The following is a 24,757-nucleotide window of genomic DNA, read 5'->3' on the forward strand; positions in this document are numbered from 1 at the left end:
TAGAGCCATCCTTAAGTCTAGATAAAGATGGAAGCTTAGTCATTTTATATTAGCCTCTCAGGTCAGGCTTTATCCCCTTTCCCCTGGAGTCCTAAATTCTCAAACACAGATTGTAGAAGGAATTGGGAATCAAAAGCTGTGCCTATTTCTTGCCAGCTCACCCAACCAACCTGTGACCATTTGTGGTTCCATGGAGCCTCCTTGGCAGTGAAAAGCCAGTTATCACATTTTGGCTTTATCCCCAGACAGACTTGTGCCAACAACTGCTTTGGCCCCTGCACTCACAATTCTCTGAGCTTCCTTCCTTGCCCTCCTCTCCCTTCCTCCAACACCTAACACTTTTCTACTAAGTGGAAAGATAGTCTCTCAGAACTTTGAAAGCCAGAAGGCTTATCTCTGGTCCATCACAGCCTACTGGGCCTTCTGGTGGAGAATCTACTTCGGCAACGTATTTATCAGGCCAGGAACAGTGTTGCAGTGGCCTGTACCCACAGCCACGAGTCCAACCCTTGTTACCCATCCCAGAAGTGTTAAGGTTGGGCCCAGGCTCAGGTGTGCATTGGGAAGCAGGGCCTAGTTTTATGTGTAAAGGAAGAAATTTGATTTAGCACACTCCAGTTTGGAGGGCGTTGGGCACAAATGAATGGGATGGGGCAACAGGCACATTTTGGGAAGCTGGACCTCGCAGCCCTTTTAGTCTGGAGGGTGCTTATCTTCTCTCTGCTGCAGCTTGCAGCTCTTCCCAGGGCCGATTGGAAATTACTTTGGTAGCCCTTAATACCACCCCTTGCCTCTCCTTCGTAGGAGCTCTGGAAAAGAGAGTGTGAAGCTTGTAGCGGGCCGGAAACAGCGGAATTCTAAGGGCTCCCACAATGCAGCAGTCCCACCTCTTCCATTAAGCCTTTAGGTGCTACCCCAGACGTGCCCACAGTAATGTGGGCACCAAAGCTGCGCTCGCCTATCTGCTGAGCTCGGGCCTTGCCCAGCCCTGCTTTCCCCCTCACCCCACCAAGCTCACACAAGCTCTGTGACTAAGTTTATTGGCGGCCCAGAGGGGCGAAGGCACCGCGGGGGGGGGGGGACTCGGCCCCGGGCATGCAGGGGGCGGAGAGAGTCCTGGCGGGGGGGGGGGGCAGCCCTGCGGCTTTATCCGCGTTACATCCCGGCCCTGAAATAAATAGTATATACAGCTGTGGGCTGGGGAGAGGGGGAGGCCGGCTTCCTTAAGTGGCGAGGGAGATCCGAGGGTCCCGAGCCCCTTCACAGGTCAGAGCAGCGCTCCTGTTTGCTGTAATGGTCGAACTGGTTCTTCCAGTGCACCATGTAGGAGCTCCAGCGGTGGAACTCTGCCTTCCACTGGCGTTCCGCCTCATCCAGGCTGTCTGTGGGGGCGGCCGTCGGCCGTGGCGGAGGGTCCCCAGGCACACGGGAAAACATTGGGGGGGGGCAGAAAGGAACAGGAGACAGGATGAAAGCGGAGGAGATGCAACAGAAGAACGAATGGCCGGGACGGTGATGGAGGTGACAAGGGGCGGCAGAACACAAGGGAGGAGAAAAAGAGAGAGTTGAGAAAGAACAGTCCCGTCAAGGGTGGGGCGGTGGAGTTGAAACGCTCTGGAGACCCTCAGCCTCCCCTCTATATTCATGCGAAGGATACGAAGGATTATTCTATAAAAAATATTTGCCTTTTTCACGTAAGCAACAAACTGGGGAAGGGGCGTGTCCCCGGGAGGGGCGTCCCTGAAATGTCCAATCTAGGGCTCTCCCTCCGCCGAGAACTCTCGCGGGGCGGGGCGGGGCGGGAGGGGCTCTGAATCTGGAGCTCCCTGACACCGGGGCCCCTCCCTTGGGCCGCTCCGGCGAGTCGCTGTAACCCGGACCCGCGGAGGGGGTGACGGGTACGTTATCGGAGCAACAAGAGGAGGAGCGGGGGGAGGACATAGCGGCCAAGCCTGCGCTCTGGGGCAGTCCCACCTCCGGCCGGGCTGGGGCTGGCGCACGGGGCATCCCTGACTAGGAAGGGGAGGGGGAAGAAGAGAGTGGGTTACACCCTGATGGGGTGAGATGTGGGGCAACCGGACGGCCCTCACCCCCCCCCCGAGACTCTGCAGCTTTCCCAGCACCCACCATCCCCCGAGGGTCCTGCAAACAACCACTCAGCCCACCCAACCTGCTGCCCCGCCTGCCTCCAGCCTCCCGCCCTAGGCCCCGCCCCCGTGCGGTCTCCCCAGCCCCCTTCCCAGGCAGCCGCTTACCCGTAGCGCTGAGCAACTTGGGCAGGAATCGGTTCCAGAAGGCGCAGGCCTGCGCGCGGAGCCCTCGCCGTACTTCTAGTGGCCGCAGGTTGAGGCTTACGTATTGCTGAGCCCCCGCCGTGTAGGGAGGCCAGCGCGGGGCTTCGCGCTCCCGGGGCTCGTTGGGATCACTGGGGGAAGGGCGAGGGCAGGATCAGACCCAGGTCTACTAGGAGCTGCGCCTCCTCCCTTCCCGTCTGTACTTGACCCTGTCTCTTCCCATAGCATCCTCATTTCCCCCTTTATGGTGCCTGGCACATATTAGGCTCCTAATGCTTACTGACTGACTGCTGCTGCCTTTTCTCTCCTCTCCCCTCCCCCCCCAAAGAGATGCTTTGGATCTGCAATCGGAAGATCTGTGTTCAAATCCCACTTCTGCCACTTATCATCTGTGTGGGCTTGAGCAACTCCCCTGGGCTTCAGTTACTTCATCTCTAAAATGAGGTGATTGGACCTTTCAGTTCCATCTTTGGTCTCCCCATCTCTTTCTCCCATTGTCTCCCTCATCTCAGCCATCTTTTTCCCTCTTTTCCACAGTTTCACAGTCATCTTTCTCTTTCATTACTTTCACCCCTTTTCACCTCTCATCTTTTTGCCTCACCTTCCTTCATCCCCAATTGCCCCTTTATTATTAATAATCTTCTTCCCTCAGTCTTCTTATTTTTCTCTCTCCTTGCCTGTTCCTCATCTGAATCTTATAAATATTCCATCACTCTCCCAACCCCACTGACCCAGTGCGGGCGAAGTTGGCCCAGTATCTCATCAGGCGCCGGGCAAGGATTCTTTCAGGGCCAGTGTAGTTGAGTGTTGGTTCAAGGGGAAGGCCAAAGATAAATTCAATCTCATAGCCATGGGGAACACCCATCCAGAGGGGCCAGGACAACGTAGAGGCTCGATGGTCAAAGACGTAGGCATAAACTCGGGCACCTTGTGCAGCAAGTCCTCCTGCTAGCTGGGCCACAGGGCATACCACATTGTGGTCACCCACAACATCACCCAAGGCCTCACGAAGCCGTGCAGGGTCATCGGGATGTAGCCAGTCAGTGTAATGCAGAACCACAGCTTCTGCTGCCAGCTCACTTGCTTGAGGGACCCCAACCTGCACTCCAGCCAGGAACTGGGCCCTGTTGATCAGAGACTCATTATCTTTGCTGAAGCCTGGGGCCCCATAGACCAGGAAATAGGAGCCTTCATCCTGTACTACACCTACCAGCACCTGGGAAAAACAGGACAAAGGGAGTAGAGGCAAAAAAAAAATCAGGTACGGAGAGATAGTTACACAGAAAAACAGGAGCCAAGATGAAAAGAGATCAGGGCAGATAGCAATGGAGAGTCCAAGACAGGCATACAGGACAAATATAGAGAATGGAAGAGAAAATTTGTGTAAGATTGGGGAGAAAAAGAAGATAAACATTTGTAAGAATGGGTAAGATTGGGGAGAAAAGAAATACATTGACTTTCATTCCTTTTTTTTCCTTCCCCACTAAGCTGTTTTTGGGTCTAAGTATGCTTAGGGGTAGGCCAAGTGAAATAAGAGGTGAAAGAGGATTTCTGAATTTGGGGGTTTAATGAATGAGGAGCCAGAAACCACAATTACCTGCAGGCCATGAAAGTCCCCAGCATTGATGAGAGCCTCAGGAGTGTCACTGAGGAAGTCTCCATCCACAACAGGAACAAAGGAGAATCGGAAGACACTCTGTTGGGGCAGCACCTGCCATTCCTGGTCCACGAGGTCCTGGGCTGGACGGGTCCTCAGGCAGACCACCAGCTCAGTGTCATTGCTGCCAGTGGGACAGCCCACCAACCGGGCCAACAGGGTGGCTCGTCTACGAGCCTCACCTGCCCCCACTGTGGCCCAGGGTCCATTGGGAGCCCCACTCTGCAACACTGCCCGATGGAATAGGCCACGACTTGGAGGTGAAAGCAGGTGCATGCCTACAGAGGCAGCTCCGGCGCTTTCCCCAAAGAGTGTCACTGACCTTGGGTCCCCTCCGAAGGCTGCCACATTGTCCTGCACCCACTGCATTGCCAAACGCTGGTCCAGCAGCCCCATGTTGCCTGGTGCCTCCCGGCTCCCTGGCAGTGCCAGGAAGCCAAAGGCACCAACTCGGTAATTCATGGAAACAAGCACAGTGCCCTCAACCCTGGCTAGGAATCGTCCGTCATAAACATCAAGGGAGGAGGCCCCACTGTAAAAGCCACCCCCATAGATCCAGACCAGGACTGGTGCAGGAACTACTGGTCGGGGAGAGGGTGTCCACACATTGAGATACAGGCAGTCCTCACTTAACTCCCGGTTAGGGTTCCACATCTCAGACCCTTGGAAACCTGGATACAGGTTGTCCACATATTGGTAGCAGACATGCTGGAAGGATGTAGCATCCAAGACCCCTTTCCATGCCCGTTTGGGTTCTGGAGGCAAGAATCGCCTAGGTCCCACTGGGGGCTCAGCAAAGGGGATACCCAGAAAGGCAGAAACAGGGCCCCCTGGGGCACTAAGGTGAATCCCACGGAGCTTGCCCTCCTTTACTGTCACCAGCAGGTCAGGATCTTCAATGGTTTCAGCCTCTATCCCCCTGCCCAGGAGGAAGAGGAGGAAGAGAAGGGGTGAAGAAGGACTATGGAGAAGCAGTAGAGACAGTCCAATGGCCATCCTGGTGCCTGCAAGGGTAAAGAGGGACAGAAGGCGAGATGGCCAAGGAGGGAGGGGGAGAAGAAACAGAAAGCAAGAAGGAGATTAGGACTTTGATGCAGTAGTTATCATGAAGAGACAGAAGAGGAGGGGCAAGCTGATAGAGACAGAGAAAGTCCCAGAGACAAAGCCCTTTGCTTGGTGCTCCAAAGGTCTAGATACCGTCCTCTTTGGGTTGTGTAGACTGAGATGAGGCTGTGGAGGGGTGATGTGGCACCCAAAGCTACAGTCCACCCAGAGTGGGGCCACAGAGAGTTTGGGGAAGTTGGAGACCAAGAAGAGAGAGAAAGGATTCTCATGGAATTGTCCTTGGGTCAGGAGTTCTGGGGTTGGGCTGGGAACCCACTCCCTATCCTTAACCCTGACCTGTTCTGGTCCCATCCCCTGGCACAGAGGCCTAGTTCTGTGCCGGTTCCTGTTCCGCTGTTCTGCTCTTCCCCAGAACCAGCTGCCCTCGGTGACCCGCTCCCCCTTTCCCCGCCCTCCCCACCTCCCCAATATTATGCCCTGGGACTGCAGTTCCAGTATCCAGCCAGCGAGGGCCAGCAGCCACTGACAAAAGTGCATCCTCCTACTTTTCCCCTACCCGCCCCACATCTCTCCTCACCCCCTTCCATGCCCCCCCATCTCCAACCCAGGAGCGGAGCAGCGGGGTGGGAGAATCCTCGGCTTTTGGCAAGGGCACAAGGGTTAGGAGTCTGAAGAGGACATGGGACACTCAGGTTACTAAGGAGTCCAGTGGTCCCCAGATCCGGGGGAGCGGGGGGGGGGTAGGTGTTTGGGAGAGAGGAACGGACCGCCAGCCGGCCTCTATTTTGGGGACAGCAGCTGCTACTGTTCCGGTATTTCCATCCAGGGATCAAAATTCCCCAGATCAGAACGGAAATCCCACCCCACCCCCCGCCCCCCGCCGCGGTTCTCCTCTGAAGCCTTCAGGATCCCCCGTGAGGTTCTGAGCCTCGGCGGTGGGGAGGGGGTAGCAGGAGAGGAGGATTAACTAGGAAACACGAGGAAAGGGGCTAATTATAACCCGGGGCTTCCGCTGACACTCCCCCCCTCCCTAAGCCCCCCCCCAGTAAGTAAAATAGGGATGGATTTCCCTTGGGGGCGGGGACGCAGGGAACCCTGAAGGGATCAGGAGACTGGGGGAAAGGAAGCTGGAGATATTGGGGTTGGGGGTCCCGGGAGCCCTCATTGCAGTCCCGGCCCCACCCCAGGGACCTAATAGACACGAGATAAAATGCTCTGGCCTTGGGAGGTGGCGGCTTCTCAAGGATTGCAGGGGCAATGGAAAGACTAGAGCGTCCGCCGGGGAGCGAAGGTGAAGTGTGTGTGCAGGTCTTTGGGAGGCAGGGAGGGGCGTTGAATTTACTCCCCCTCTGCCCAAGGTGAGGGCCGGTGCGTCTTGGACTATAGGCCTGGAGTGGTGGGTGGGGGTTTGTGTGAGTTGGAGGGGTTGTGTGTGTTGGAGGGGGAGGGGGCTGTGTGTTGAGGTGGAGGGCTGGCGGGGGGTGTATGAGGGGGCTATGGGGGCCTGAGGATGCGCGCACACACCCGAGTTGCGCCTTCCCAGATGTTTTAGAGTCGCTGGATGGGAGATGAGGGGGATGACCAGACTGGGGAGGCCGGGGTCTTACCTGGGCCGGGCAGGCCGGGAGCAGGAGGCGGAGGAGCTTTCCCAACGCAGGCTAAGCCGGCTCTGACAGCCGCCGCCGCCTCCTCCCCGCCCCCAGCCTCTGGCACACACACACCCCCTCCGGGGCCGCTTGGGCTCCGGCTCCCCCGCCCATCTCTCCCCCCTCCCCTCCCCTCTGCGAGACTCCGAGAGACATACTTAGACACACTTACTTACAGTGACAGAGACACTGACACACAGGGAGGGGTAGACCCAGTTATGGAGATAGACGTGACACAGACACAAACGATAGAACACAATTACCCAGATACACTGATAATTTTCAATGATAGACTCACATGGGCACATACTGACACAGTGAAAGACACACAGTATGTCAGCCATGCACATATTGACACACAGTGTGACAGAGATGCAGACACAATAATAGAAACAACGAAACATAGTGTTAGACAGTTCCACCCCAACACATACACAGGCACTTGACACTGGGGCTTCTCTAGACTGAGTCCAGTCTAGAGAGTGGAAAAACTCAGAGCTGGGAGACGTCTGCCTATCCGTTCTGTCTACCCACACAACCTATATTCTCCTAGCTGGGTCAGCAGGAGTGCAGGCCTTTCTATCCTAACCCCCTAATTCTCAGCTTCCCTAGGGTGAGATGGATGAGATGGGCTCTATGTGCAGAAGAGGGACCTTGGGCTGGAATATCTTGAGGGCGGAGAAGACTCTTGAAAGACCGAGCTGAGGAAACCGGTGGAGGAGGGATGAGGATGGACACTGGGGGGGAACCAGAAAAAGAGGTACGAGGACTGCTTAGTAGGACTGGGGTGGGGGTTGGGGGGGTCTCAACCCCACCCAACATTGGAAATCTCCGGAGGCTTCTGAGACTGAGGGCTTAGGTTCCCCAAGAACGTGTGCGTTGGGGGAGGGGAGGGAATGTTCTCGGACCCTGGTCACCAATCAGAAACCGGCTGGTCCATGACATCACCAGAATGGGTAGTCATTGGCCAATGCCACCGGCAGTTGGTGGGATCGGTCCCTTCGTGATCGTGACCACTTCTCCTCCCTCACCGGTTCATCTCTCTCGCCCCCAGACTCTCCCCCGCCCCAACCTCCACGCATCTTTCAACCAATAGCAGCCATTCGAAGTCCCGGGGGGTGGGGGTGGGGGTGGAACATCCTATCGCCCCGGGGGTCCCACTAGAATGTAGGTGACGCCTTCTCATCAGTCATGCCATCACCAATCCACACCCAACGCCCCACATATCTCGGCATGGGGCAGCACGCAGACCACTTGTGTTGGAGGGAGAGACTACATTGGCGGGTTAGTCCCTGTGGGTCCAACTTGTTCCCGAGAGGCTCTGGGATGGGACTGGAGTAGGCTCGGTCATCCATTCACACATACTGCAGGTGTCCCTGCAAGTATCTGGGGTTTTGTCAGTCACTTCACACCTAGGCTGCCACTCCCGAGTCCGCCCCAGCCTGTCTTCCCTTTGGCAAGCTCAGTACCCTCAAGGGGAATGTAGTGGGGGCGGGGAGAACGGGAGTCGGGGGAAGGAGGCAAGGCTCTCTGGACCAGGGGAAAAGGGTCTAAGGGAAGCCTTCCTTGTTCTCTGTCTCTTGCTCCTCCCAGCCCAAGAACCCTCTAAGCTGGTCCCTCTTGCTTCTTCAAAAGTGGGGACCTCCTCCCTAGCCTCCTTTCCTGTCTTCCCTTCCTGGCCATTCTGGCTCTAGGCTGAGCTCCCTGCCACCCCCGCCCTTGCCTAATCTAGTTAGGAATTCCGGGTAATGAGTCCAGGCAACTCTCCAGAGGGCTAACCCAGGCCTGTGACTGTTTTTCGTCTTAGATATCACATCCTATCCCTTCTCCAACATTTCCAGGCGTCCGACCCTGGGGTCCGCCTCCTGGACATGCCCAGTTGCAGGATATTAGTCGCAGCTCAGCTCTGCGCACCCCCGCCCCACACACGCCAACTCCCACCTTGGGCTCAAAGATGCATCTTCACTCCCAGCCCTGAATTTCCCCATCCTCCCTTGCAAGACTGTGGAGACCTCCAGGTGGCGCCAGGGACTCACAGTACGCTGGGTGTGTTGGAGGTGGGGGTCTGGTGGGGGGGGACTCGAAGACTTAAATGTTCGATCTCCTCCTCTCCTCCTGTTCGCTGTCGCTCACCTCCTGAGGGACAAGTGGCTGATGCTGAACGGAAGGGAAAGAGATCACAAGATTTAGAGGTTGGGAAGGAATTTAGAGGTCATCTAGTCAGTCGATTTACAGATTAAGAAACTGGGGCCCAGAGAAGTTGAGTGATTTGTCTAGGGTCTCCTAGGTAGTAAATGGCAGAGCCAGGATTGGAATCCAGGGTCCTCTTTTTACTGCAGCAGAGACTGCTTCACCCCTTAGGAACATGATAATTATAATTTCGATCAGTTATTGAAATTATCATTACTTGGGTGATAAAGCTAAATTCTGAATGAGAAAATATTGAGAACTGAGAAACTGACAATGAGAAAAAATGAGAAGGGTGTAGGGGAAAGAGGTCACAGACTCACTGTTAATTAGTTGTGTGACTTTAGTCAAGTTCCCCAGCCTCAGTCTTCTCTTCTATAAAATAAAGAGGTTGGACTAGATGAACCTCCAGGTTCCCTTCCCAGGCATTCTGCCTGGGTAAATGAACGCGACTTTAGTGACCTGGGGCTGATATCCACTTTAGGGGGTCCAGGACATGGCAGATGGGGTTGTCCCCAACCTAGCTTGGGCAGTCTCTCTCACATTCTCATATATTTTTGAGTGCTCCAGAAAACTGGGGAAGGATGATTTTTAAAAAAACATTTTATTGCCTCTTTTGGTTAACTTTGTTGACTTCATGATGATGACTTTGAACATTAGTAACTTTAGTTATTTCTTTAATTCTTCTCTTTCTCACCTCTAATATTAGTAAGACTAGAATTTAGCATAGTGCAAGGCACAGGCATAGGGGCTTAATAAATGCTTATTGATTTGACCTAGTAAATCCTTCTCTGAAATATCCCTCATCTGTCTCTCTTTTCTTCCCATTACCACCTAAGCAGGTCTTCCCAACTCTCCTCTTTCCCCTTGCCAATCCATATCACTATCAAAATCTTTTTTATAGATATGTTTAGTCATAAAATCCTAATTATCAAAATTCTTTAATGGCTCCCTATTACCTACTTAAGTAAAGGTCAAAGTCTACTTAGCATTCAAGGCTCTTCAGAATTTGGCCTCCTTCCAGCTCTCCAGCCTTATCTCATACTGCTTCTTTTCCATTACCTTACTCTCCAGGCAAACTAGGTTACTGTCTGTCCCCTCAATGGGCTCTGCACATATGTGGTTTGCCCCATGGTCATACTATTCCCTGCTTGAAAATACTCTTTCTTCCCTTGTCCACTTCTGACCCCACATTCAGTAATTTTTTTTTTTACCCTTGGGCCATATGTAACACTTTGCACCTCTTTAATAAACATAAATATTTTATATTATAACTATCTGCACTTATTTCTTATTCCCATTCAGTTTGTTATTAAGTTGTTTTTCAATAGTGTTCAACTCTTCATGACCCCATATGATGTTTTCTTCAGTATCTTTATACTGGAGTGGTTTGCCATTTCCTTTTCCAGCTCATTTTTACAAATGAGGAAACAGGCAAACAGGGATAAGTGATTTGCCCAGGGTCACATAGCTAGTAAGTGTATGAGGCCATATTTGAATTCAAGTCTTCCTGACTCCTGACCCAGCACTCTACCCACTCTATCTAGCTTTACATACTAGCTCATAAATTCTAAAAGTGCAAAGACCATGCTTTATATTAACTTTTGTTACCCTTGTTAACTTTTCCTGACATGAAAGTCTTAGGACTTCTCCCTTCTTTAATTAATTTAATTAATTATCCTCATCCAGGTGATAATGATATCTGATGATGATCAATGATGGGTGAGAAGATCAGGTCTCAGACATGGCCCTTAGTGTGGAATCAGATTACTAATCTCACTGATCTGATTTATTTATCTTCACCCAGGTGGTGCCTGGAACAACTCACCCAGTGGTGACCCCTTAAAAGGTTTCCACTTAGAAGTGTTCAGACACAGTAACAAAAAATAGTAGAAAGAGATACACCATTCTAAGTAACAATATCATACAGATTAGCTATCGAGACACAAGAATATGATTTTAAAATGCTCCTTACAGAAATAATGCAATTTTATTGACATAGGAATTCCAAGAAGAGCAAACTCGTTTTATTCATGCAGGTCAGCATCTTCTCTGCAACTCAGAGAGTTGATTAAAGCACTGAGAGATTAAGTGACTTGCTCAGAGTCACAGAGCTACTATGTGTCAGAGGCAGGACTTGAACCCAAGTCTTTCTGGCCAGCTTCCTGGCATGCTGCCTTTCTTAGGGCCATACAACTATAATGAAAATGATCATAGAACCTAAATTAATTTTTAGATTTAGTGCTATGCCAATAAAATGACCAAATAATTACTTTATAGAATTAGACAAAATAATAACCAATTTTATCTGGAAGAAAAAGGTCAAGAATCTACACCGATTCACCCCTCTTTAGGCAACCAGGTGACCCCTCCACTCCCAGTGGCTTACCATTTTGGTGCCAGATTTGAAGTAGACATCTGATCAGCTGTTGACTCAGAACTTGTATCCTAATTGTTTTTCTCCTGGGCATTTTAATACATTTTAATAAATGCTTTAATGACCTTTATTTCAATTTTCTTCTTTTTTTAAGGCATCACATAATTTACTTCCCTTCAAATTCCACTCACCCCATTAAAAGGGGGGGAAACCCTCCCTTGTGACAAATAAGCATAGTAAAGAAGACAAATTCACACATTGGCCATGTATGAAAAATATATATATATATATATATATATATATATATATATATATATATATATTATTTTGCATCTTAAGTCCATAACCTTTTTTTTTTTTGGTGAGGCAATTGGGGTTAAGTGACTTGCCCAGAGTCACACAGCTAGTGAGTGTTGTGTTTCTGAGGCTGGATTTGAACTCAGGTCCTACCTGACTCCAGGGCTGGTGCTCTATCTACTGTGCCACCTAGTTGTCCCTGTCTATCACCTTTCTGTCGGGAAGGTCATTACCAATACGTTAAAGCTCTTAAGGCTTTCCAAGTTGTTTTTCTTTACCATGTTATTATAGTCACTATACATGAAGCTATGCAATGTTGATAGAGCTATATTTCAGTCCAACCATAAATGATTTGGAATTGTGCTAAAAAAATTATCTAAATGACCTGGTAATACCACTATGAGGCATACACGCCTAAGAAGTCAAAGATGGAGGGGGAAAAAATCTCATCTATACCAAAATATTTATAGCAATATTTTTTGTGGTGACTTAGAACTAGAAACAAAAAGGGTGTTGAGAGCAGTTGAACAAACTGTGGTATAGGAATGAAATGAAACAATATTTTACTATATTGTATCTGTGCTCTCACACATACTAGCTGTGTGACCCTGAACAAATCTAAACTGCAGAGAAGATGCTAATCTGCATTGGTAGAGGAAGGACCTCACTGGGAGTTGTCTACCCTGATGAAATCACAGGTCCAGCTTAAAAAAAAAAAAAAAGAAAAGATGAATTTGAAGAATTTAAAGAACCTTGAGAAAACTGGAATGAACTGATGCAGAGCGAAGTTAGCAGAACCAGAAGAATAATCTACATGAAGCCCATGCAAGTTAGTTTAGAGTTTAGGTCTCCATATGTAATGAGGCATAATAAGATGTTTCTCCAGGTCTACTTGAGGGAGTAATAAAACTCCATGGACAGCCCCTTCATCCTAGGCTGACTCGTGCCTCCCCTCAGGGACTTATCTTCTCTCATCTACAGGATTTTTCTTTGAGTCTGGTTATTAATCATTCTTGGTTTACTCTCTCTTGCAAACTAACTTCAAGCTGGCTAACGATACAATCATAGAGTGACCCAAGAGGTTTGTGATATGCTGGGAAGAAATCACTACTCTGCTGCCTTCCCCCATTCCTCTTGCTGAGATGGGTGGGGTCTCCCAGACTGACCAGTATCCCTACCTCTATCTGTGAGGCTAGCATTGATTACACAAAGGTTAGTAGTCATTACTTTCTTTTATATAAAGGGTAGCAGACAACACAGTGGGAAAGAGCAAAAGGATGGAGTATCTTCTAGGTGCATCTGTCAACAGGAGTGAAAAAATAGGCTTTCTGTTTAAATTCCTTTCCCCTTGTGGGAAGGAAAGAGAGAAGCACCTTTGAGAAGTTGCTCAGTTAGAAGGGTAACAAATTTCCCTGACTTAAAAGGAGGGGAAAAGGGTAATCTCTCTGTTTATCTCTCTAAACATTGTCATTCTCAAGGAAGCCGATAGTAATTTCAGTTCAGTGATTCCTTATCTTTTCCCTAGCTAGGGGGTAGGCAGAGGAAGAAAACACTTGGGCAACCATCATCTCTTCACATAACAGCAAGATGGTGGATATGAACTCTGTCTCCTTTCTCTCCTTTTTCTGATGTCTTTCTTCAGAAGTCTCCATGTCAACAGTCCCAGAAAAAAACCCATGAACACTAAGAGATTGAGGGGACAGGAGCTAGGAGAAAAAAGGCTTAGTTTATAGAGGGAGCAACTGCAAACCTCAGCCCACTATACTTACCTCCCAGGAGTGTCATTAAGACCAAATGAGATACTGTTTGTAAAGTGCTTAGCCCAGGGCCTGGCACATACTATATGAAGACTACCTATTAATTAATGCAGTAGTTCTCATTTGGCACCTAGAGACTGTTTTTTTTCCCTTTCACTTTCATGTTGTACTTATTTTCTTAAGTTATGATTAATTAAAAATTTAAAAAAATTTTTTTGGCAATTGGGGTTAAATGACTTACCCAGGGTCACACAGCTAGTAGGTGTCAAGTGTTTGGTCTGAGGCTGGATTTGAACTCAGATGCTCCTGACTTCAGGGCCGGTGCTCTATCCACAGCACCACCTAGCTGCCCTGTGATTAATGAAAATTTTGCTATTTAAGGTAAGAATTCCTGAGACTGTAATTTGTGATAGTTGTCTGAATGTTCACATTAGTCACACTGTAAGGAAGAATTAGAACCAATAGAAGGAACCAGAAGAAAGTGGAAACAAAACAAAATAGAAGAAAAAAAAAGAGCAAACAGTATGCTTCGATCTGCATTCAAACTCCATAGTTCTTTCTCTGGATGGGGATAACATTTTCTATCATGAGACTTTTGGAGATGTCTAAGATTCTTGCATTGCTGAGAAGAGCTAAGTCTATCAAAGTTAGTCATCACACAACATGGCTGTTACTGTGTACAATGTTCTCCTGGTTCTGCTCACTTCATTCAGCATCAGTCCATACAAATCTTTCCAGGTTTTTCTGAAGTCTTCTGGCTCATCACTTCTTATAGCACAACAGTATTCCATTACATTCATATACCACAACTTTTAACACTATTTTATAGATGAGGAAACTGAGGCATGAAGTCACTACTCCTCTATAGCTTATAAGTATCTGAGGACAGCTGGGTGGCACAGTGGATAGAGTGCGAGGCCTGCAGTCAGGGAGATACCTCTTCTTGAGTTTAAATCCGGCCTCAGACACTTAACTAGCTATGTGACCCTGGACAAAACATTTAATAATCCTGTTTGCTTCACTTTCCTCAATTGTAAAATGAGCTGGAGAAGGAAATTGAAAACCATCCAGTGTCTTTGTACAAGAAAACCCCAAATGGGGTCACAACATTGTTGTCCAATGCCTGGACTTCAAGACTAGCACTCTATCCACTGTGCCATCTAGCTACCCCTATTGTCAGACACGGCCAGTGTGTTGGTCTGTTTTGCATAACTCTGCTTCTTTGCTAGTTCTTAGTTTATTTGGGAGGGGAGGGGTGATGGACAAGTGACAGCGATATAATAAAAAAGAAAAGAAAGCCCTCAGGCTTACAAAGGGTCTAAAGGCAGAAAAATTTTATTTACACAGTAAAGGACTAGAAAGCTTGTGCACCTCAGTTCCTGGCAAGTGAAGACATTCTTCAAAGGTCTTTCGGTGAGTCAACCCTCCCCCAGGGACCTCACAGTTCACATGACTTAAAGCAATAATGACTTTAAGTGATGACTTAAAAGTAATAGGAAGGAATGGGGCCTCCTAGCAAGAGCCTTTCCACTCAATTCGCCTTCTGCAGATGCCTCTCTCTTTATTTCTCCTCCCCAGTAGAAAGTGCCATCTCTGCAGCAGCAGCAGACACTGACCATCTTGCTTGTCTTTCACCCTGATGGCATCCACAGCTCCACCTTTCACACAAGGGGTCTCCTTCAGTGGCACAAGGAGGATCCCACACAAAGGTGTCATGTCACTCTTTCTTAGATCATTCTGAATCTCTGCTTTTCCACTTTTGGTAAATCCCTTTCATTTTTCTCAGCCTGTCAGTACCTGGGCAGTCTGCCTCCCACTCATTCAGCACCTCCCAATGAATCTTCTGGGATTTTGGAAAGGTGCTCCCACTCTCCATTTGCCTCCCACCTTCCTAGGCAAGGTTATGCAAATCATTCCAGGTTGCTTTATGCAGCCCTTTAAGAGGGAGTAGGAAGAGTCACACGCTCTCCACATTTGAGAAAGGAGGACCTGCAATCAGAGAAAGGAAGATTCTTACCACCTTCGTACACTTTGAATCTTCCCAGCGCCATGCATAATGCTTTGCAATGATAGATATTTAATAAATATTTGTTTAATTGAATTGAGCTCAATTAGAGAAGTTAAGTAATAGAATCTATTACCCTTGAGTTGTTCCCAAGGGCCTGGACCTCCTCTGGGTGATACTTAACTGCTTTCAGCTCAGAATCTCCACTCAGAATCCTGCAAATATGGGACAATCCAATCTGTCCTTGACAGCAGGCTGTCATAAGGCATCAGAGGTTCCTTTCTTAAGCAGACAGTTGACACAGAACAATGAGAATAGGGATAGGGATTGGGCCTGTGATTTCATTAGTACAGGGGATGACCAGATGGGGAAACTCCCTCTATCAGTACAGACTGGTGCCTTCTCTGCAGCTTACAATCTTAAGAGTTACCTAGTGCATAGAAAGATGAAGTGTGTTAGCCAGGGTTACATAGCCAGTATAGATCAGAGGCAGCACTTAATCCTGGGTCCCTCTGACCTCTAAAATGTCTTTCTGTTCTTTTTCTCTCCACATTTCCTTTACTCTCTATTCCTTTTAATATACATTTCTATATCACAAAGCAAATTTGGTAGGACTCCTTTTCCCATTTTATCAGTTCATATAATGTTGGAATTAATTGTTCTTTGAGGGTTTGATAGAATTCATTTATAAATCCATGTGGTCCTGAGGCATTTTTCTTTGAGAACTCACTTATGGCTTATTTAATTTTTTTTAAAACTAGATCTTGTAAATCCTCTATTTCTTATTCAGTTAATCTGGGTATTTTATATTTTTGTAAATATCGATCCATTTAATTTAGGCTGTCAGTTTTGCTGGTATATCATTGGGCAAAAAAAAATTTCCAATGATTTCTTCTTAATTTGTTGTTAATTTACTTTTTTGATTTATATTACTGTTAATTTGGTTTTCCTCTTTCTTTCTGTAAATTAATTTAGCTAATTGTTTATCTATTTCATTGTCTCCAAAACCCTAGCTCCTAGTTTTATTAATTCAATTTACTTTTGTTTTCAATTTTGTTAATCTCTTCTTTATTTTATTTTTTAAATTGTTTTAAAAAAAAATTTTTTCCATATGCTTTTGAGTTGAAAATTTTTCTCCCTTTTCCTCTCCCCCACCCTCTCCAAGAGGGCATACAATCTGATATAGGCTTTACATTTACATACCCATTAAACATATTTTCACATTAGTGAAGTTGTACGTAAAAATTAAAACCAATAGGAGGAACCATCAGAAAGATGAAACAAAACTCAACAGAAGGTAAAAATAAGTGATAGCGATTCGACTTCCATAGTTCTTTCTTTGGATGTGGACAGCATTTTCCATCCTGAGGCCTCTGGAGGTGTCTTAGGTTCTTGTAATGCTGAGAAGGGTTCAGTTTAACAATCTTAGTCATTGCATAACGTGGCTGTTATTGTGTACAAAGTCCTCTTGGTTTTGCTCACTTCACTCAGCATCAGACCATATAAGTCTTTCCAGGTTTTTCTGAAGTCAGCCTGTTCATCATTTCTTATAGCACAATAGCATTCCATTACATTCATATACCACAACTTGCTCAGCCATTCCCCAATTGATGGGCATCCTCTCAATTTCCAATTCTTGGCCACCACAAAAAGAGCTGCTATGTATATTTTTGTACATGTGGGTGCTTTTCCCATTTGTTTGATCTCTTTGGGTAATCTCTTCTTTAATTTTTAAAATTTCTTTTTGGGAGTTTTCTATAATTGGGATATTCCAATTTGTGGGTTTTCTAGTTTGTTTGTTTTATTGAACTGTTTTACTCAACGATTTACTGAACTGTTCTTTCACTTTTTTGTTGATGAAAATGTTTAGAGATATACATTTCCCCTTAAAGACCATTTTGACTATATCCCTTAAATTTTGTTATCTTGTCTCAGTGTTGTCATTATCTTTAAGGAAATTATCTGTGTTTCTTTGATTTGTTTTCGACCTGCCTATTCTTTAGTTTTGTTAATTAGACTTCAGTAATTCTTCAAAATAAGTTTTTGTTAATGTCTTTTGATTTTTACACCACAGTTTCCCCCAGTACCTTCCCCTCCCTCAAGCTATCTGTCCCATACAACAAATAGTATTTTTAAAGGGGGGAAAAAAAGAAAGAAAGGAAGAAAGAAAGAAAAAGCAGAGGGAAAAAATCAGCAAAACTGATCAATACATCAAAAAAAATCTGAAAATATGTGCGATGTACAACATTTGTAGATTTCCTACCTTTGTAGAGGAGTGGAGTGGGGGTGTCTTCTATATCTTCTTTTGAGCCATGATCTTTGTAATTTTACAACATTCACTTTGTGTGTGTATAGTCATTCTTGCCATTTACATTGTTGCAGCCATTATTTATAGTGTTTCTTGGTTCTGCTTGTATCACTTTCCATCAGTTCTTTTAGATCTTTTCATGCTTCTCTGTGTTTATCACATAGATTATTTCTTACAGCACAATAATTTTCCATTATATTCATGTACAGGCATACTTCAGAGATATTGTGGGTTTGGTTCCAGACGACCTCAATAAAGCAAATATCACAATAAAGTGAGTCACGTGAATTTTGTGGTTTCCCAGTGTATATAAAAGTTATGTTTGTACTACTAACTGTGCAATAGTATTATGTCTTAAAAAATGTATATACTTTAATAAAAAATACTTTATTGCTAAAAAATGCTAACCATCACATGAGCCTTCAGTAAGGTATAATCTTTTTGCTGGTGGAGGGTCTTGCCTCCATGTTGAGGCTGCTGACTGACCAGGGTGGTGGTTGCTGAAGGCTGGATGGCTGCAGCAATCTCCTAAAATAGGACAACAGTGAAGTTTGCTGCATGGATTGACTCTTCCTTTCACTTGAACACTTAGAGGCCATCATAGGGTTATTAACTGGCTCATTTTCAATATTGCTGTGTCTCAGGGAAGAGGTAGGTCCAAGGAGAGGTAGAGAGAGATGGGGGAATGGCTGGTCAATGGAGCAGTCAGCACACACATAATATTTATTGATTAAGTTCACCATCTTATATGGGTGCAGTTTGTGGTGCCCCAAAACAATTACTATGGTAACATCAGAGAGCAGTGATCACAGAACACCATAACAGATATAATAATAATGAAAAAGTTTGAAATATTGTGAGAATTACCAAAATGTGACTCAGGCATGATGTGAGCACATGCTGTTGGAAAAATGGTGCAGATAGACTTGTTCAATGCAGGGTTGCCACAAACCTTTTGTAAAAAAAACCAAAAAACAAAAAAACTGCATTGTCAGCAAAGTGCAGTAAAGTGAAGTACAATAAAATGAGGTATGCCTATTATCATAATTAGTTTAGCTATTTCCCAAACGATGAACATCTACTTTGTTTTCAATTCCTTGCTATTACAAAAAGAGTGACTATAAATATTTTGGTGTAAATGTGGGCTTTCTTCTTATCAGCAGTCTCCTTGGGGATATAAGCCCAGTACTGGAACTTCTGGTTCAAAAGAGTATGGACATTTTAGTCACCTTATGTGGTTGTATCAATTCACAGCTCTACCAACAATGCACTAGTGTGCCTATCTTCTCACAACATCTCCAGCATTGACTATGCCAATCTTTAGTCATCTTTGCCAATTTGCAGAGTGTAAGGTGAAACCTCAGGGTTTTTTTGATTGTCATTTTTCTTATTATTAGTGATTTGGGACCTTCTTTCATATTGTTGTTAATAGTTTGCAATTCTTCTTTTAAGCCTAGTTTGTTTAGATCCTTTAACCACTTATCAATTTGATCTTATACATACATAAACATACACATATATGTATGTATATATATATATATATAAAATTATTTATTTCTAGTTACATTTGTTACTTTTTTGGTTACATTTGTTATATCCAGACTGTCTCCCTCCCTCCTTCCCCATCCTGCACTGGAGAAGGCCACCATTTGAGAAAGATTTATCAATATATGTAAAACCATGCTATGCATTCTTGTATTTATCAGTTCTTTCTCTGGAGGTAGATAGCATCTTCATTCATAGGTCCTTTATAATTGAGTATTTATAGTATTCAGAATACCTTGGTTGTTCAAAATTATTTTTCAAAAAATATTGCTAATTACTGTATACAATGTTCTCTTGGTTCTGCTTATTTCACTTTTCATTATTTCTTGCAAGTTTTTGCATGTTTTTCTAAAATCAATCAGCTCACTATTTCTTAGTACCATAGGATTTCCACCACCATTATATACCATAACTTGTTTAGCCTTTCCCCAATTGATGGCATCCCCTCAATTTCAAGTATTTTTGCCACCACAAAGAGAGCTGCTATAAATATTTTCGAACATATAGGTTCATTTTCTTTTTCCCTGATTATCTTGGGAAACAGATCTAATAATGGTTTTGCTGGGTCAAAGTGTATACACAGTTTTATAAACCTTTGAGCATAATTCCAGATTGCTCTCCAAAATGGTTGGGTCAATTCACAGTTCCACCAACAGTATATTAATGTTTCAATTTTTCCACATCCCCTCCAACGTTTGTCATTTTCCCTTTCTATCATTTTAGCTAATCTGATAGGTATGAGATGGTATCTCAAAGTTGTTTTAATTTGCATTTCTCTAATCAATAATAATTTAGAGCATTTCTTCATATGCTCTTATATATATACATAGCTCTTATTTCTTCTTCTGAAAACTGCCTATTCATAGCCTTTGACCATTTAGCAATTGGGAAATGACCTATACGCTTGTAAATGTGACAAAGTTCTCTATATATTAGAGATATGAGACCATCCAAGAAACTCTCTATAAAATCTCCTTCTCCCCCTCCCAGTTTCTGCTTTCCTTCTAATATTGGCTACATTAATTTGTACAAAATCTTTTTAATTCAATGTAGTCAAAATTATCCATTTTATATCTCATAATGCTCTCTCTCTTGTTTATTCATAAATTCATCTTCTATCATAATTCTGATAACATGTGTTCCATATTCTTCTAGGCTTTTTTTTTTATATCTCCCTTGATATCTAGGTCATGTATCCATTTTGACCTTATCTTGGTAAATTGTGTAAGATACTGATCTATAACCAGTTTCTGCCAGACTGGTTTCCAGTTTTCCCCAATAATTTTTTTTTATCAAATAGTGCATTCTTATCCCCAAAGCTTTAATCTTTACATTTGTCAAACACAAGGTTACTATAATCATTTACTACTGTGTATTGTATGTCTACTCTGTTCCACTGATCCACTTTTCTGTTTCTTAGCCAGTACCAGTTAATTTTGATAATTACTGCATTATAATATAGTTTAAGGTCTGGTACTGCTAAACCTCTTTTCTTTAAATTTTTTTCTTTAGTTCCTTTGACATTCTTATTCTTCCAAATGAATTGTTATTAATATTTTTTCTAGCTCAATAAAATGGTTTTTTTTGTAATTTAGGTAGAATTATCATTTTTATTACATTGTCTCTTCCCACTTATGCACAATTAATATTTCTCCAATTATTTAAATCTGATTTTATTTGTATAAAAAGTTTTTTTTTTAAAAATAATGTTGTTCATGTAGTCTTAGTAGGTATACTCCCAGGCATTTAAACAGTTTGCAGTTGTTTAAATGAGGTATCTCTTACTCTCTCTGCAGGGTTTTGTTGGTGATACATAGAAATGCTAATGATTTATGTGGGTTATTTTATATGCTGCTACTTTACTAAAATTTTTAATTGTTTCAACTAACTTTTTAGTTGAATCTCAGATTTCCCGAGTTTATCATCATATTGTCGCAAAAAGAGATGTTTTATTACCTTATTGTCTATTCTGATTTCTTCAATTTCTTTTCCTCCCCTTATTGCTGTTGTATTTTGAATATAGTATTGAATAATATTTGTGATAATGGACATCCTTGCTTCACCCCTGATCTTATTGGGAAGGTTTCTAGCTTATCCCTATTACAAATAATACTTGCTAATAGTTTTAGGTAGATGCTTCTTAATCATTTTAAGGGAAAATTCACTTATATGTTTGCTTTCAAGTGTTTTTAATAGGAATGAGTTTTATATTTTTTCGAAAGTTTTTTCTGCAACTATTAATATCATCATATGATTTTTGTTACTTTCGTTATTGGTATAATCATTTATATTAATGTTTTCCCTTATGTTAAACCATCCCTGTACTCCTGGTAAAATCCTAATTGGTCACCATGTATAATTTTTGTGATATATTGTTGGTGTCTCCTGGCTAGTATTTTATTTAAAAATTTTCATCATATATATGTATATATATATACATATATATATATATATACACACATAACTTAATTTTTTATGTATCTTAGATATCAAATCCTTATCAGATACATTTGATACAAAAATTTTCCCATTTGATTGCTTCCCTTTTTGTTTCCATGTAATCAGTGATCAATTTTATCTTCTGTAATTGCCTTTATACCATGTTTAATTAAGATAAGGTAGCTCTGCTACCCAGAGATATGAAAGGTGTATGATCTTATTCTCTTTAATTTTTTTTCATATTATGAGCTTTAATATTAAGATTAAATGCCTATTTAGTATATATTGTGGAACATAGTGTAAGGTCTTGATCTAATTTCTGTCGAACTACTTTCTGGTTTTCCCAGAAGTTTTTATCAAATGGATAGTTCTTTCCTAAGCAATTCATCTTTTCCAGTTCCTATTATTGAATTAATTGCTTCTGATTCTTCTTGTCTAGTCTGTCTCCGTTTCTTAACTAATACCAGATTCTTTTGATGACTGTTGCTATAATATATGTTATTATATTATATACTATAATATAATTTGGTGTCTGGAAGTGTTATTTCCCCTTTGTTCCAATCTCTTTTCATTATTTCTCTTGATGCTTTAGATTTTTAATTTTTCAAAATGAATTTTGTAATTATTTTACAAAGTTCTGTAAAGTATTCTTTTGATAATTTGATTGAGATAGCATTAATAGTATAAATTAACTTTGGAAACATTGTCATTTTTATTATGTTGATATGGCCAAGCCATGAGCACTGAATATTCTTCCAGCTATTTAAATTGAACTTTATTTTATTATTTATTAACCATGAGCACTGAATATTCTTCCAGCTATTTAAATTGAACTTTATTTTATTATTTATTAATTAATTAATTTTTTTGGCTAGGCAATGGGGTTAAGTGACTTGCCTAGGGTCACATAGCTAGTAAGTGTCAAGTGTGTGAGGCTAGATTTGAACTCAGGTCCTCCTGACTCCAGGGCAGGTGCTGTATTCACTGTGCCACTTACCTGCCTCTTCTTTATTTCTTTAAGGATCTTGTGTGATCATCAGATATTTTCTGTATTTTGTAATTATTTGAAATGAGATTTTCTTTTCTACTATTACCTTTCAGATTTTGTCATTATTATATAGAAATGCTATTGATTTCCGAGGGTTTATTTTGTAGCCTGAAACTTTGCAAAAGCTATCAGTTGTCTCAATTAGTATCCTTGCTGCTTTTCTAGGATTTATAAAGTAAACCATTGTACCATCAGCAAATAGGGAGTCTCCTATTAATTTTAATTATCTCTTCAGTAACCCTTTACTGAATATGACTTTTATTGCATTGTGTTCAATATACTTGATTTTTAATATTTTTTGCATTTTTTGGCGGGGGGGCAATTGGGGTTAAGTGACTTGCCCAGGGCCACACAGCTAGTAAGTGTCAAGTGTTTGGTCTGAGGCCAGATTTGAATTCAGGTCCTCCTGACTTCAGGGCCAGTGCTCTATCCACTGTGCCACCTAGCCGCCCCTATTTTCTGCATTTTTTGTAAGGTTTTTTTAATGCCTTAATATATGGCAAGTTTTTGTAATGGTACTATGCACAGCGAAGACATAAGTATACTTCTTTCTATTCTGAGTCAATAATTACTAGTTAATAATAATAATTATATATAATATAATACATATTATATATAATAACTAATAATTATATATTATTATGTATTATATGTAATAACTAATAATTGTCATATCTAACTTTTCTAAAATCTAATTCAGGTTCTTAACTTTTTTTTTGTTAGATTTTTCTAGTTCTTAAAAGGAGTACATTGAGGGCCCCCACTATTTTCATTTAGTTTTTCTTTTAAGTAAAAATATGCTATTTTGTGATACATGTTTAGTATTTATCTTATTTCATTGTCTTTGGCACCTTTCAATATAATGTAGTTTCCATGTCTGGGAGTGGAAAAGAGTGTTTGTGTTCACTCACAAGGCCAGATCACAGGCTAGGAGAGTAGTAAGCACATCTCTCCTTAGATCACACCACCTTGGAAGAACTGAAAACTTACAGACCCTAAGAACTAGCTCTAAAACCTGAAGCTTGGGAAAATGCCCCCTCCACCTCAAGAGAAGATCCCAACTTTAACATAAAGTTAAAAATCAAGAAGTAGGATGAAAAATTAGTAAACAACCAAAAAGAACCTAACCTAGAAAATTACTATGGTGACAAAGAAGATTAAAACACAAACTCAGAAGAAGAAAACAAAATCAAAACTGATATATCCAAAGCTTCAAAGAAAAATGTAAATTGGTCTCAGGCCCAAAAAGGGTTCCTGGAAAAGTTTTTTTAAAAATGATTTTTAAAAAGGAGGAAGGAGGGAACTAGGTTCTTAGGAGAAGGTTTTGTATTAACTGTCTTTATGTGTGTGTGTGTGTGTGTGTGTATGTGTGTGTGTGTATTTTGACATTTCAGATGAAAGTGAGGTTCAAGTGTCACCCAGTGACCCCATCCCTCTTCTTTATTTCTATAGTCTTCTATTCATGTATTATGGTTATGTGAGATAATTTTTCCTACCATTTCTCCCATTGTCTTATTTGATTATTATGACATAATAAAAACACTTTGTTCTACTTGACTTCCTCTATAAACCCCAATGATATTATTATTCTGAAGGGACACTTGTATTACCTCCCTCTAATAAAATGAAATTATTTCACCCTTGTTTATTCCCTTGTGATTGCTCATTAATATTTATCTTTTTATGTTTCTCTTGATTTGTATTGTATTCTGTATTTGTATTGTGCTTTTATTTAAAAGTTTCTACTTAGCTCTGGTATTTTCATGTGGAATCCTTAGAAGTTCTCTGTTTCATTAAAAGTATACCTCCCTCCTGCTCCCTGTAAGATTATACTTAGTTACTCAGAGTAAGTTATTCTTGATTATTTGCCTTTTTGAATATCACATTCCAAACTCTTCTTCTTTTTGTGGTGGTTGATAAATCTTGTGTGATCCTGGCTGTGGCTCTTTGTTACTTTCTGGCTGCTTGCAGTATTTTTTTCCTTTGATTTGAAAGCTCTGGATATTGCTGGGATCATCTTTGAGGTTTTTTTTTTTTCAGAAAGTAAATAGTGGATTCTTCTTATTTTTACTTTGCTGTCAGGTTTTCAGAGATTCGGGCAATGTTCTTTCATGGCTCTGTTATAGTTCATG

At 42.9% G+C, this 24,757-nt stretch overlaps 1 protein-coding gene across 1 annotated transcript; it reads right to left on the reverse strand.

Moving 5' to 3' along the window:
- Window positions 1-1,083: 1,083 nt before the first annotated feature.
- Window positions 1,084-6,791, reverse strand: ACHE (acetylcholinesterase (Yt blood group)). Its single transcript, XM_020979166.2, is given in 6 exon segments — window positions 1,084-1,382; window positions 2,256-2,425; window positions 3,026-3,510; window positions 3,892-4,955; window positions 6,624-6,725; window positions 6,728-6,791. Coding segments are annotated over 6 exon segments (1,992 nt in total). The 5' UTR covers window positions 6,777-6,791; the 3' UTR covers window positions 1,084-1,260.
- Window positions 6,792-24,757: the final 17,966 nt, after the last annotated feature.

Source organism: Phascolarctos cinereus, unplaced genomic scaffold (assembly GCF_003287225.1).
Source record: "Phascolarctos cinereus isolate Bilbo 61053 unplaced genomic scaffold, phaCin_HiC Scaffold_5;HRSCAF=322, whole genome shotgun sequence".
Lineage (NCBI taxonomy): Eukaryota > Metazoa > Chordata > Mammalia > Diprotodontia > Phascolarctidae > Phascolarctos > Phascolarctos cinereus.